Source organism: Stigmatopora nigra, chromosome 9, assembly GCF_051989575.1.
Source record: "Stigmatopora nigra isolate UIUO_SnigA chromosome 9, RoL_Snig_1.1, whole genome shotgun sequence".
NCBI classification, from domain to species: domain Eukaryota; kingdom Metazoa; phylum Chordata; class Actinopteri; order Syngnathiformes; family Syngnathidae; genus Stigmatopora; species Stigmatopora nigra.
This window is the reverse complement of record NC_135516.1, coordinates 12,578,798-12,590,631: the sequence shown is the minus strand read 5'-3', so window position 1 is coordinate 12,590,631 and position 11,834 is coordinate 12,578,798. Positions and strand designations below refer to the sequence as shown.

The 11,834-nt window shown below is 38.0% G+C and overlaps 1 protein-coding gene across 4 annotated transcripts; it reads right to left on the bottom strand.

The window, feature by feature from the left end:
• Positions 1–8: 8 nt before the first annotated feature.
• Positions 9–11,614, bottom strand: cables1 (Cdk5 and Abl enzyme substrate 1). 4 transcript variants are annotated; one of them, XM_077724676.1, is made up of 12 exons: positions 10,701–11,614; positions 8,565–8,636; positions 8,373–8,465; positions 7,329–7,406; positions 7,063–7,174; positions 6,825–6,981; positions 6,655–6,752; positions 2,569–2,675; positions 2,280–2,487; positions 508–2,178; positions 301–443; positions 9–191 (listed from the first exon to the last, which is right to left on the bottom strand). In XM_077724676.1, the coding sequence occupies exons 1-10, from the start codon at positions 11,354–11,356 to the stop codon at positions 2,038–2,040; spliced, it is 1,722 nt and encodes a 573-aa protein (XP_077580802.1). In that variant the 5' UTR covers positions 11,357–11,614; the 3' UTR covers positions 9–191; positions 301–443; positions 508–2,037. The 4 variants fall into 4 exon arrangements, with proteins under 4 accessions (XP_077580802.1, XP_077580801.1, XP_077580804.1 ...); XM_077724675.1 differs by having other exon boundaries at positions 301–2,178; XM_077724678.1 differs by lacking the exon at positions 10,701–11,614 and adding an exon at positions 9,369–9,416 and having other exon boundaries at positions 301–2,178.
• Between the last annotated feature and the right edge of the window lie 220 nt (positions 11,615–11,834).

The window sequence follows — 11,834 nt, the reverse complement described above, 5'->3', positions numbered from 1 at the left end:
AATTCAACTTAGACAAAAAAGTTTTTTTTATTTAAGTAAAATTTCATTTGTTGGAGACTGTTTTGCAGATCCTGCTATTCTTCATCTCCCCAGCCATTCATTGCAGGTGTCCACTTGCCGGCCGATCGTAGGGCAAACTTCACACGGGTGGACTAACCGGGATTTGAACCCTGATCCCCAGAGCTGTGAGGCTGCAAAGTTTACACACAAACTACCTTTACAATCTGTGTATATTAGATATCTCACTGCTTCTCACATATGGTAAGTGAGCATTTGAACTAACATAAGAGTATACAGCACCTGGTATTCCCACGCCAATCTCCATCCAAGGTCTCACCAGACCCAATCCTGCTTATCTTCCGAGATCAGACGTGATCGGGCGTCTTCAGGGAAGTATGGCCCAAGTCCAACTAGGAAACCAAATCCCTTATTTTGAGTAGCACCTGTAATTTAACAAAAACAAAACATTACCTTGTTTAGTGCACATTTTCATTGAGTTTGGCTTACCTCCTATAAATGTTAACTTCCTAATAGTCCACCTGCGGAATAACAAACAGAATAGATGAATTTAAACTTTGACAACAATATCCTATTGGTCAATTTTCCGTCAACTTAAATTTGTCACGATTAATAAATCAAATTGCAGTCACTAAACTAAAAACAGCAGTCACATTGTTAGTCAGTTAAAATGATAACTCAGTACCACTAAAATTTTCAATTGGTAGTCATTTTCCAGAGCTTCGTAAGGATTGACGTCAACGCTTTATCAATAAATAAGCGCGAAAAGGCCTCGAATGTCGCACTTTGAGTCACCGGTTTTTAATGACATCGAGCTCGGTTGTCTCTCCCGGGACGAAAACAAAAGAGCTTACGTTGCCAAGTCCTTTCGACATCAAGACCTTCTCGTGGACGTCATTTGGCTCTTGTTTCGTCGCTATTAATTATAAAAACAAATCATCAAATACATTTGAAACAATGGCTAGCAGGCTAGCCATCGTCCTGGCATTAAATTCCACACATGCATGTACCCAAATTCCAGCTGAAATTTCAAGTTTTTCCTACTAGAACATAATACAATCAAGTACCGTATTTTCCGGAGTATTAGCTGCTTTTTGTTCCCCATCAAGTAATACTCAAGTGTAAGTTTTTCTGTTCCGGTCAACTGATTTCTATCCAGCTAATGTATGTTTGTTCTTGGTTTTCTTATTAAATAAAATTGCCCTGCGAAAAAAGTGACGCCTACAACCTGAATGTATTTTTTTTAGCTTAACATCTTTGGAATGTGTTAAGAAACCTGTCATGACAAACTGGCATAATTATTTTTTCCAAAAATATTGAAAGCCTTTTAATCACGATTCCATTGCTTATGCGAATTTAATAACTTCCTAAAGAAGAAATGCGGTAAAATTAGTCACTAACATAGCAAAACATTTCTAATTTTTCAGGCCATGCCAAAACCCAAATGGGTAGCGCCCCCTAGCAAGCTTAAAAAAATAAATTCTCCTCACATGGATATAGGTTCCTTTAAGAATCCATGTAGGCAAAAAAATCCAGCTTTTACATTATCTGGCAACCCAAAAAGGAGCCCTTAGTCTAAGTGCTAACGTGCCGGCATAAACACTCTAACGTAGAGCAAAACAAGATTTAAAAAATAACGATTAAATGAAAGAATGAGGAAGAAAGAGTCTGGTTTGGGAATACTCCAAAAAAACGATGAAATTAAAAAGCAAGGAAGGAAAGAGTCCCATATTATCTGCCATTTGGGAATACTAAAAAAAGTCCAACAGTTCCAGAGCGCTGTAAAAAATGTCAGTATCCCAAATGAGTCTTGTTCTGCCAGCAATAACGAGCGATCGTTAAAAAAGCGGCTGCAAAAAGCGCAAAAGATCCATTTCGCAACTAAAATGGCTTTTAGAAAAATTGCCAGAATTTGTAGAATATACAAAAATGGCTGCCAAGCAAAAAAAAAAAGGAGCAAGTAAGTACCGCTCGGTACCTGAAAATGGTGTTCCATCTTGTCCGGATGCCCCGCCCACGCTAAGAAGCTTGTAGCAGACGTCGATAGTGCGGCATGACCTCATGCTCGGGAAGATGCAGGTTGAATTCCAGCGCCACCAAAACGGGGAACTCGAACGCGATCAACTCTCGACGATTCACCCGAAACCGCTCCTCCAATTTCTACAACGAGGGGGTGTCGGAGCACAGAAAGGTAACTTAACAGCTCATATTCAATTGAACGCCAAAAGATAATTGTATTTTTACAGGATTGGCCGACTCACATCAATGAGAAGCTTAACTTGATGCTTCTTGAGATCTCCGCCGATTTTGGCGGCCAATAGCACGCAGGCGCCCGTGCAGAGTTTTCGGTTTTGCTTGTTAAGTTTGCCCTGGAGGACCAGTTTCTCAAAGTAGACCAAAGCCGTAGCTACGGTGGGTTCCTCATAGCCGCATTCGTCCTGGGCAAGCTTCTTTATCTCTCGTTTCAGGCTGTGATGACGGTGGAGTGGTCAAGGGTGCTTGAGCAAGGCTGGAGATGGCGAAAGCGGCTGATTGGACGGTAGGACTGACCTTCTGATTTTGCTCAAAGTCAACCGGATGTGAGGAAACTTCTCCTTGAAGGTCTCGTTCATGTCTTTCTTCAGGTCCGAAGGTTTCACGTACTCGATGACTGTCGTCTGCCGGCGGAGGTCACAAGGTCACAAGGAAGGAAGCCACACAGAATTAATAAAAATATTTGATGCAAGGAGTGTGGTGTTTTCCTACAATGGCCTTTTGTAATTGGAGGAAGAGACAAAACAAACAGAGACAGAAGAAACACTACGTGGCCTTGGCAGAGAGTATTGAGAGACACAATGATGTTATGCAAGACTCAGTTAGTTCACATTCAATGTCACTACTTGGATACAAATAAGGCTATTTTGAACAAGTCAAGTCATAGAGGCCTTAAAAACAACATCCTGTCTACAAGCAGCTTTTTGGACTTAATTGTTGTGCTTTGTGAGAAAATGTGAAACTTGTCTCTTGGTATGACTTTTTTTCATTAAAAAATGACCATGTGTTGTAAGGCCTTTTATCTTAAAAAAAAAATGACATAGTATAGTAAGGCTTTAAAAAAATGACATAGTATATTAAGGCTTTAAAAAAATGACATAGTATATTAAGGCTTTAAAAAAACGACATAGTATAGTAAGGCTTTTTTTCTCTTCAAAAACGACATAGTATATAGTAAGGCTTTTTTTTCTAAAAAACGTCATAGTATAGTAAGGCTTTTTTTTCTTAAAAAACGACATAGTATAGTAAGGCTTTTTTTTCCTCAAAAAACGACATAGTATAGTAAGGCTTTTTTTCTTAAAAAATGACATGGTATAGTAAGGCTTTTTTTCCCTAAAAAACGACATAGTATAGTAAGGCTTTTTTTTCTTAAAAAACGACATAGTATAGTAAGGCTTTTTTCTCAAAAAACGACATAGTATAGTAAGGCTTTTTTTCTTAAAAAATGACATAGTATAGTAAGGCTTTTTTTTCTCAAAAAACGACATAGTATAGTAAGGCTTTTTTTCCCTAAAAAACGACATAGTATAGTAAGGCTTTTTTTTCCTAAAAAAACGACATAGTATAGTAAGGCTTTTTTTTCTTAAAAAACGACATAGTATAGTAAGGCTTTTTTTCTCAAAAAACGACATAGTATAGTAAGGCTTTTTTTCTCAAAAAACGACATAGTATAGTAAGGCTTTTTTCTCAAAAAACGACATAGTATAGTAAGGCTTTTTTTTAAAAAATGACATAGTATAGTAAGGCTTTTTTTTCCTAAAAAACGACATAGTATAGTAAGGCTTTTTTTTTCTTAAAAAACGACATAGTATAGTAAGGCTTTTTTTTCCTAAAAAACGACATAGTATAGTAAGGCTTTTTTTTCTTAAAAAATGACATAGTATAGTAAAGCTTTTTTTTCTCAAAAAATGACATAGTATAGTAAGGCTTTTTTTCTTAAAAAACGACATAGTATAGTAAGGCTTTTTTTCCCTAAAAAAACGACATAGTATAGTAAGGCTTTTTTTTCTTAAAAAACGACATAGTATAGTAAGGCTTTTTTTCTCAAAAAACGACATAGTATAGTAAGGCTTTTTTTTCTCAAAAAACGACATAGTATAGTAAGGCTTTTTTCTCAAAAAACGACATAGTATAGTAAGGCTTTTTTTCTTAAAAAACGACATAGTATAGTAAGGCTTTTTTTCCCTAAAAAACGACATAGTATAGTAAGGCTTTTTTTCTCAAAAAATGACATAGTATAGTAAGGCTTTTTTTCTCAAAAAACGACAGTATAGTAAGGCTTTTTTTCTCAAAAAACGACATAGTATAGTAAGGCTTTTTTTCTCAAAAAACGACATAGTATAGTAAGGCTTTCTTTTCTTAAAAAACGACATAGTATAGTAAGGCTTTTTTTCCTCAAAAAACGACATAGTATAGTAAGGCTTCTTTTCTTAAAAAAACGACATAGTATAATAAGGCTTTTTTTCTTACAAAAACGACATAGTATAGTAAGGCTTTTTTTTTTTTAAAAAACGACATAGTATAGTAAGGCTTTTTTTTCTTAAAAAAACCACATAGTATAGTAAGGCTTTTTCTCTTCAAAAACGACATAGTATAGTAAGGCTTTTTTCTTTAAAAAACGACATAGTATAGTAAGGCTTTTTTTCTTAAAAAACGACATAGTATAGTAAGGCTTTTTTCTCTGAAAAAACGACATAGTATAGTAAGGCTTTTTTTCTCAAAAAATGACATAGTATAGTAAGGCTTTTTTTCCTTAAAAAACGACATAGTATAGTAAGGCTTTTTCTCTTCAAAAACGACATAGTATAGTAAGGCTTTTTTCTTTAAAAAACGACATAGTATAGTAAGGCTTTTTTTCTTAAAAAACGACATAGTATAGTAAGGCTTCTTTTCTTAAAAAACGACATAGTATAATAAGGCTTTTTTTCTTACAAAAACGACATAGTATAGTAAGGCTTTTTTTTCTTAAAAAACGACATAGTATAGTAAGGCTTTTTTTTTCTTAAAAAAAAACACAGTATAGTAAGGCTTTTTCTCTTCAAAAACGACATAGTATAGTAAGGCTTTTTTCTTTAAAAAACGACATAGTATAGTAAGGCTTTTTTTCTTAAAAAACGACATAGTATAGTAAGGCTTTTTTCTCTGAAAAAACGACATAGTATAGTAAAGCTTTTTTTTCTCAAAAAATGACATAGTATAGTAAGGCTTTTTTTCTTAAAAAACGACATAGTATAGTAAGGCTTTTTTTCCCTAAAAAAACGACATAGTATAGTAAGGCTTTTTTTTCTTAAAAAACGACATAGTATAGTAAGGCTTTTTTTCTCAAAAAATGACATAGTATAGTAAGGCTTTTTTTCCTTAAAAAACGACATAGTATAGTAAGGCTTTTTCTCTTCAAAAACGACATAGTATAGTAAGGCTTTTTTCTTTAAAAAACGACATAGTATAGTAAGGCTTTTTTTCTTAAAAAACGACATAGTATAGTAAGGCTTCTTTTCTTAAAAAACGACATAGTATAATAAGGCTTTTTTTCTTACAAAAACGACATAGTATAGTAAGGCTTTTTTTTCTTAAAAAACGACATAGTATAGTAAGGCTTTTTTTTTCTTAAAAAAAAACACAGTATAGTAAGGCTTTTTCTCTTCAAAAACGACATAGTATAGTAAGGCTTTTTTCTTTAAAAAACGACATAGTATAGTAAGGCTTTTTTTCTTAAAAAACGACATAGTATAGTAAGGCTTTTTTCTCTGAAAAAACGACATAGTATAGTAAGGCTTTTTTTCTCAAAAAATGACATAGTATAGTAAGGCTTTTTTTCCTTAAAAAACGACATAGTATAGTAAGGCTTTTTCTCTTCAAAAACGACATAGTATAGTAAGGCTTTTTTCTTTAAAAAACGACATAGTATAGTAAGGCTTTTTTTCTTAAAAAACGACATAGTATAGTAAGGCTTTTTTATTCTTAAAAAACGACATAGTATAGTAAGGCTTTTTTTTCTTAAAAAAATGACTTTGTATAGTAAGGCTTTTTTTTCTTAAAAAACGACATAGTATAGTAAGGCTTTTTCTCTCTGAAAAAACGACATAGTATAGTAAGGCTTTTTTTTTCTTAAAAAACGACATAGTATAGTAAGGCTTTTAAAAAAACGACATAGTATAGTAAGGCTTTAAAAAAACAACATAGTATAGTTAAGGCTTTAAAAAAAACGACATAGTATAGTAACGCTTTAAAAAAACGACAGTGTAGTAAGGTTTTAAAAAAAACGACATAGTATAGTAAGGCTTTAAAAAAACGACATAGTATAGTAAGGCTTTTTTTTTTTTTAACCCTAACCATTTTGGATTTAAACACACCCTAACCCTAACTCTTTTTTTTAAAGAAAAAGGACAAAAAGTTTTTTTCTTAAAAAAATGACATGGTATAGTAAGGTTTTTTTCTTTAAAAAACAACCATCTATCAAGGCAGTTTTTCTTTTTAAAAAAATGACCATGTATAGTAAGGTTTTTTTTTTTTTTTAAATTGACCCTTCATAATAAATCTAAATCTAACCAAATCTATAACAAATGAAAAAATCTCATCAAAACAGCACGTTTATCGACTCACCATGTACGACGGAAAGATGAGCACTCGTTTGTGTTTCCCACAAGGCCACTGTGGATCATCCAGAAGATTGGGATCGTACTCCCGAAATTCATCATTACCTTAAAAAATAAAAACACTTTCATATCCTCCGTTTTCTCTCAATTTTTCACGTTGACGTGGCGTTCACTGACCCGCATCCAGACTACTCTGATTACTGTTAACGCGGGCCAAGCTGAGGCTTCGATGGCTGGCGTTGCGAAACTGCGAAAAGGACGACGTGGAGTCCATGGTATTCCTCCGCCCACCCAACGCGTTGCTGGGGTACAAAAACTGCGTGTACGACACCGTCTGCCACATACACAAAAAAAAACGCCACCTCAACTCGATTGTTCGCCGAAATCCCGCTTCAAAACATCGCTCGTTCCTCACCTTCCCGTCGGCCCCGAGTTCGACGCCCTCCAGACCCACGACCGTCTCCTTGGCGCCGACCACGCCTCCCGACGAGTGTCGCTGGCGCCCGGCTACCTCCATCTTGGCGTCTCTGGCGAAGAGCACAAAAGGTTTTTTGGGCGCTTGGACGCCGGGGTGTCCGGGGCCTTCAGGGGGCGAGTCAATGAGGCGGGTCGCATCCGTGTGGGGGGAGGGGGGTGGAAAGAAGAGTGAGGAAGAGGACGGTCATGCTGAAGGATACGTACCCCGCTTGGCTACAATCTCGATAGGGCAGCACTGAAAATACACTATAGAAGGATCTTCTGCCACTGATTAGGACTATCCTACAAAAACAGAACAAGCTCATCAGGAGAACCGTCGCCATGTGCTTTGTTGGCTTTGTTTGTCCTGAGTTGGTTGGCCCTGGCTTTTGGGAAGAGGCGGGGCCAAAATATGGAGGCGTTAAGAGGCCACGCCTCTATCGACATGCGACTTTTCAGCCCAAACCACGACTGAAAAACGAGTTTTCAAAGCTGCCAAATACGACAAACAGTTCGTAGTCCACGAAGCCAGTTTTTACAAAACGACTAAATCCGCATTCTGTACCAAAACTATGAAAAGCAAGAATTTTTTTCAACAATTTACATTGAAAAAATCCAATAAATTCTAAAAAGTTTTCATTTTTCGAGAAAAACTCATCAACCAATCTTCTTTCGTTAACAACACCAGTTTTTACCTAACAGCAAAATCCGCATTTTGTCCCAAATCTACAAAAATCAACTAATTTTTTTTAACAATTTAGATGAAAAAAATCAAATCTATTTCAAAACATTTTCATTTTTCAAGAAAAACTAATAGAGCTGCCAAATGCGACCAATCATCTGCCACTTAAAACGCCAAAATACGACATTTTGTACCCAAACTACAAAAATCAACCAATTTTTGTCAACAATTTAGATGAAAAAAAATCAAATCAATTCCATTTTTCAAGAAGAACATGTACTTCTTTACTTTACAACGCCCAACAATACATATTTTCTATCAAAACTGCAAAGATTAACTAATAAAAAAAATCATCAATGTACATGAAAAAAAATTCTTCTAAAAATCATTCATTTTTCGAGGAAAAACTATGTATCACGGATACCCAAATAATCCCAGAAAGCTACTATTTGGCTTGGAAATGTTGTCCACCATATCCCTAAATGTCCCATTTTTCTAAGTCAAGAAAGAATCAATGGTCCCTCCCATCATTCAAAGTGGAAAAGCAGCCAATCACAAGCGAGAACCGAAGTCGACTTCTTTCGTACCTTCCGTTCCGCGTGTCGTGCTGCCGCATGTTCTTTATGAAGTGGATCTTCTTGAAGCTCTTGGGGCGAGGAGAACCCGACAGGGTGCGGCACCTGAAACATCGGGTAGGGAGGGGGTGACGGAGTAAAAGGGAAGACAGTGTTTTTAATTTTTTTTGACCAAATGTCTCCCAAAGCATGCCGCCATCGTACCTTCGCAGAGGAGCATTCTCCTCAATGTCCTCTAACGTTTCGAGCGAGGAACGTTGAGAGATCAGACGACGTCTAGAAAAAAAAGCCAAAAACAAACAAAAAACAAATCATAAATGTAAATAAGAATGAAGAAAAAGCTTTGCAAACTCACTTAAAAATGATAAAGATGAAAATACTGCTTAAAATGCAAATTATATGTAAAAATAAACTATTTTCAATGTAAATGAAAGGATTAACAGCAGGAAAAATATAACAAAAAATGGAAATGATTTAAAATATATATACAGTCGTACCTCTACTTACAATTTTTTGGGGGTAATTTGACAATTTTGTAAGTAGAGGTTTACTTTATATGTAAATTATCTCATTTGTTCCACGGTCCTCACACAACTACCAACTAAACCCTTTAAAATTGGGTCAAAGTGTCCCAATTTTGCATGAAAGATGTGAGGAAGCACAAAAAAATGAAAGAAAATTATAAGAAAAGTATTTAATAATGTCTTAAAATAAAGAAAGCATATGAAAATGTGCCCTGAGCCGCAAAAATATCTCCCTCCGCGGGTGTTATAGATGAAATACCCGTGTTTGTCCACCACATGGTGTCAAGAGGCGGTTCTACCAGAAAGCCGTCCACTTTGTAGTACATTTTTGACTTCTACGTGTGCCCAATGTGTGTGCGAAAATGTGTCACATTGCATTTGTAGTTTTCTAAAAAAAAAATTAAATAATGCCTTGCTAATGTTAGAATACCCATCCAAACCAACTAAACCAATAAAAAATCATTTAAAATAACCTTAAACTCACCTTAAAACCTGGAAAGAAAGTCATCAACCTACCCCTGAACTTTTTGCTCACCTTTTAAAAGAGTTTGACACCCCTGTTCTAACATTTTAGACACACATTAGCCAAGTAGATAGAGAAATAAATATTGACACAAGATTCCAAAAGCGCATTTTGAAACTCTGTGAGCGAATCGTCCGCTGTTTTTCACCAACTTTGCTTGATTTCTGCCAATTTTTAACAACGTAAAAATGCATACACACGTCCACAGATTTGCTAACAACGCACGAACCAATGAGAACTTTGCACTAAACTGGCCCGTGGAACGTGCTCTTCATGCCAAATAGCTCGGAAACAATAACACGGTGGCGGGACACTGGTTGACTCGCCCAGTCGGGCATTAACGGCGCTTCCTGCCATTGTTTCCGACGAGGATTACGTACGTACGCAATTACATAGTCGCCAGCAAAAAGTAAATCATCCCACATAAGCGGCCTTGCCAAATAATCCACAGCTATTAAAAAATAATTCAATCCTTAATGGTCATTTTAGCTTGTTTCAAATCATCGTGCCGCTCCATCTGGTGCTATTATGCTAATTGCCCGAATATAAGACGACACAATATTTTTAAATACTCAAGTTTGAAAAAAAAGACAGTTTGAACACTAAATTCAATTTCAATTCAAAATATAGTAGGTGGTTTGGGGTTTATGTTGAAAATTTTGTCTTGTTTACAACTGAGAAGGCGGAGTCAAGGGTGTTACAAGGTCAAGGAATAGCAAGGTTGATGTCCGAAACAGAAGGTTTTGCCATTGAGAAGTTGAACACAACTGTTGGTGACAGCTTTTCTTTCAACAGTCAATTTGAGAAGGGAAAACTTGGTGAGCTGGCGTGTAAGATGATGTTAGGTTGAAATGTTTTCAATTTTTAAAGATTTGGTGTCAAAAAAAGCACTGGAAAAGTACAGCTAAAACATGAAAAAATAACTTGTCAATAACACTGAATGGATTGACGTCCATTGTAGTGATTACTAACACTGAAAAGGGTTTATTTAAAAAATATGTTTACTCACTTTTAAAGAAAAATAGCTTAGACCAAATATAACATTATATTTTTCTTTAAAACTAAATAGATTAAACTGTTTCATTTTCCTTGCTCAAAACACTTAAAAGTTGGGCAATTCAAGTTGTGTAAATTATATTACATCAATGGCTAAAATTTGGACTATATGCTCCAAGTACCCCGATATACGAGCTCGCTCACCAAACGAACGGCTCTTACGTCAAAGTGACTGCAATGCATGTCATCGGGGCAAAAAAAAGTTAGGGGGGGGGAGTATAGCCATAGTTTACTTACCTCGAGCGCTGGAGCTCTATGGCCGAGTTGGCGATCTGGCCGCCTTCCAGGCAGTAGTTCTGGGATCCTTGTCGGGAGAAGCCTGCTGGTGCGACCCCTTGAGTGTACGTCTGCAGTCTTCCCCGGGCCGAGGAGGGCGGCACAGCCGGAACGGTGGGCGAGCCGAAGACGGGCACCGGTGCAGGGGCCGGCGCAGGGGAAAACGCCTCACTCTCGCCGGGCTCCGTGGCGGTGGGAGAGGCCGAAGCGAATGAGCCGCTCCGGCCGTTCGCCAGGAGAGCCTGCTTGGCCAAAGCGGTCGCGGCAGCGGCCAGAGCGGCGGCCGGGGTGGACGAACAAGAGGCGGCCTCAGCGACGGAGAAGGACGGGGAAGCTTCGGCTGTGTCGGCCGCCGAATCGGTTCGCTTCAGCAAGCTTCCTCGGGTTTCCGCTTCGTAGTCGTCGTCCTCCGCTTCCTGGCGCTCGTCCTGCACCGGTCGTCCGTCCAGGGAGATGTTAGTGAGGAAGGAGAGTGCCGCTTGCCGCCGCCTTGAGTCCATGCGTTTCCGCGTCTGGGACTTATTGATGCGGAGGCCGTGCAAGAGCGTGGCCGTAGCCGTTGAGGGGCCGCCGCCGCAGCCGCCGCCGCTGTTGCTGCTGCTCGCTGCCGTCGCCATGCTTCTCCACCCTCCGCCTCCACTTCTCGCTTGTTACCGACGACCATGCATTGAAACGCCGCTTGAAATCAACTGTACTCCGTGGGTGGATAGAATCCCGACGTCCACTCTTCTGTCTATTTTTTGGGAAGTGCACGCGTGGAAGTGGGTTGAAAACAGGCAGGTCACGTGGTTGCAGCATATTGTGGCAGCCAGGGGAGGTTTGGGCCCAATCACGTGGTGGCGTCCCTTGGCCACCCACCTTTTCTTGACTGTTGCCCAACAAGTACACACAATACACGAGTCGTGAAACAATTTGCACCCTTAAACCCACAACACGTATGTCAACACACGAGATAAATGTCGTCCGGAGACTAGAAAATAAGTTTTGCGTTGTGCAACACCGCCCCTACATGGCCAAACCCGGTACTGCGTCTACAAACATGCTAGCGCATTCTCTGGGTTATTTTTTTTAGTGTTCCTTTAAGACTTTTAATTC

What these genes read in the sequence shown, in the direction of transcription:
- cables1 (XM_077724675.1), bottom strand. Translation starts at nt 11,356, where the DNA reads ATGGCGACGGCAGCGAGCAGCAGCAACAGCGGCGGCGGCTGCGGCGGC. An exon ending in ATAGAGCTCCAGCGCTCGAG is followed by an intron (nt 8,637 to 10,700) that starts GTAAGTAAACTA and finishes TTTTTTTTCTAG; the next exon opens with ACGTCGTCTGATCTCTCAAC. An exon ending in CGAGATTGTAGCCAAGCGGG is followed by an intron (nt 7,175 to 7,328) that starts GTACGTATCCTT and finishes GCTCTTCGCCAG; the next exon opens with AGACGCCAAGATGGAGGTAG.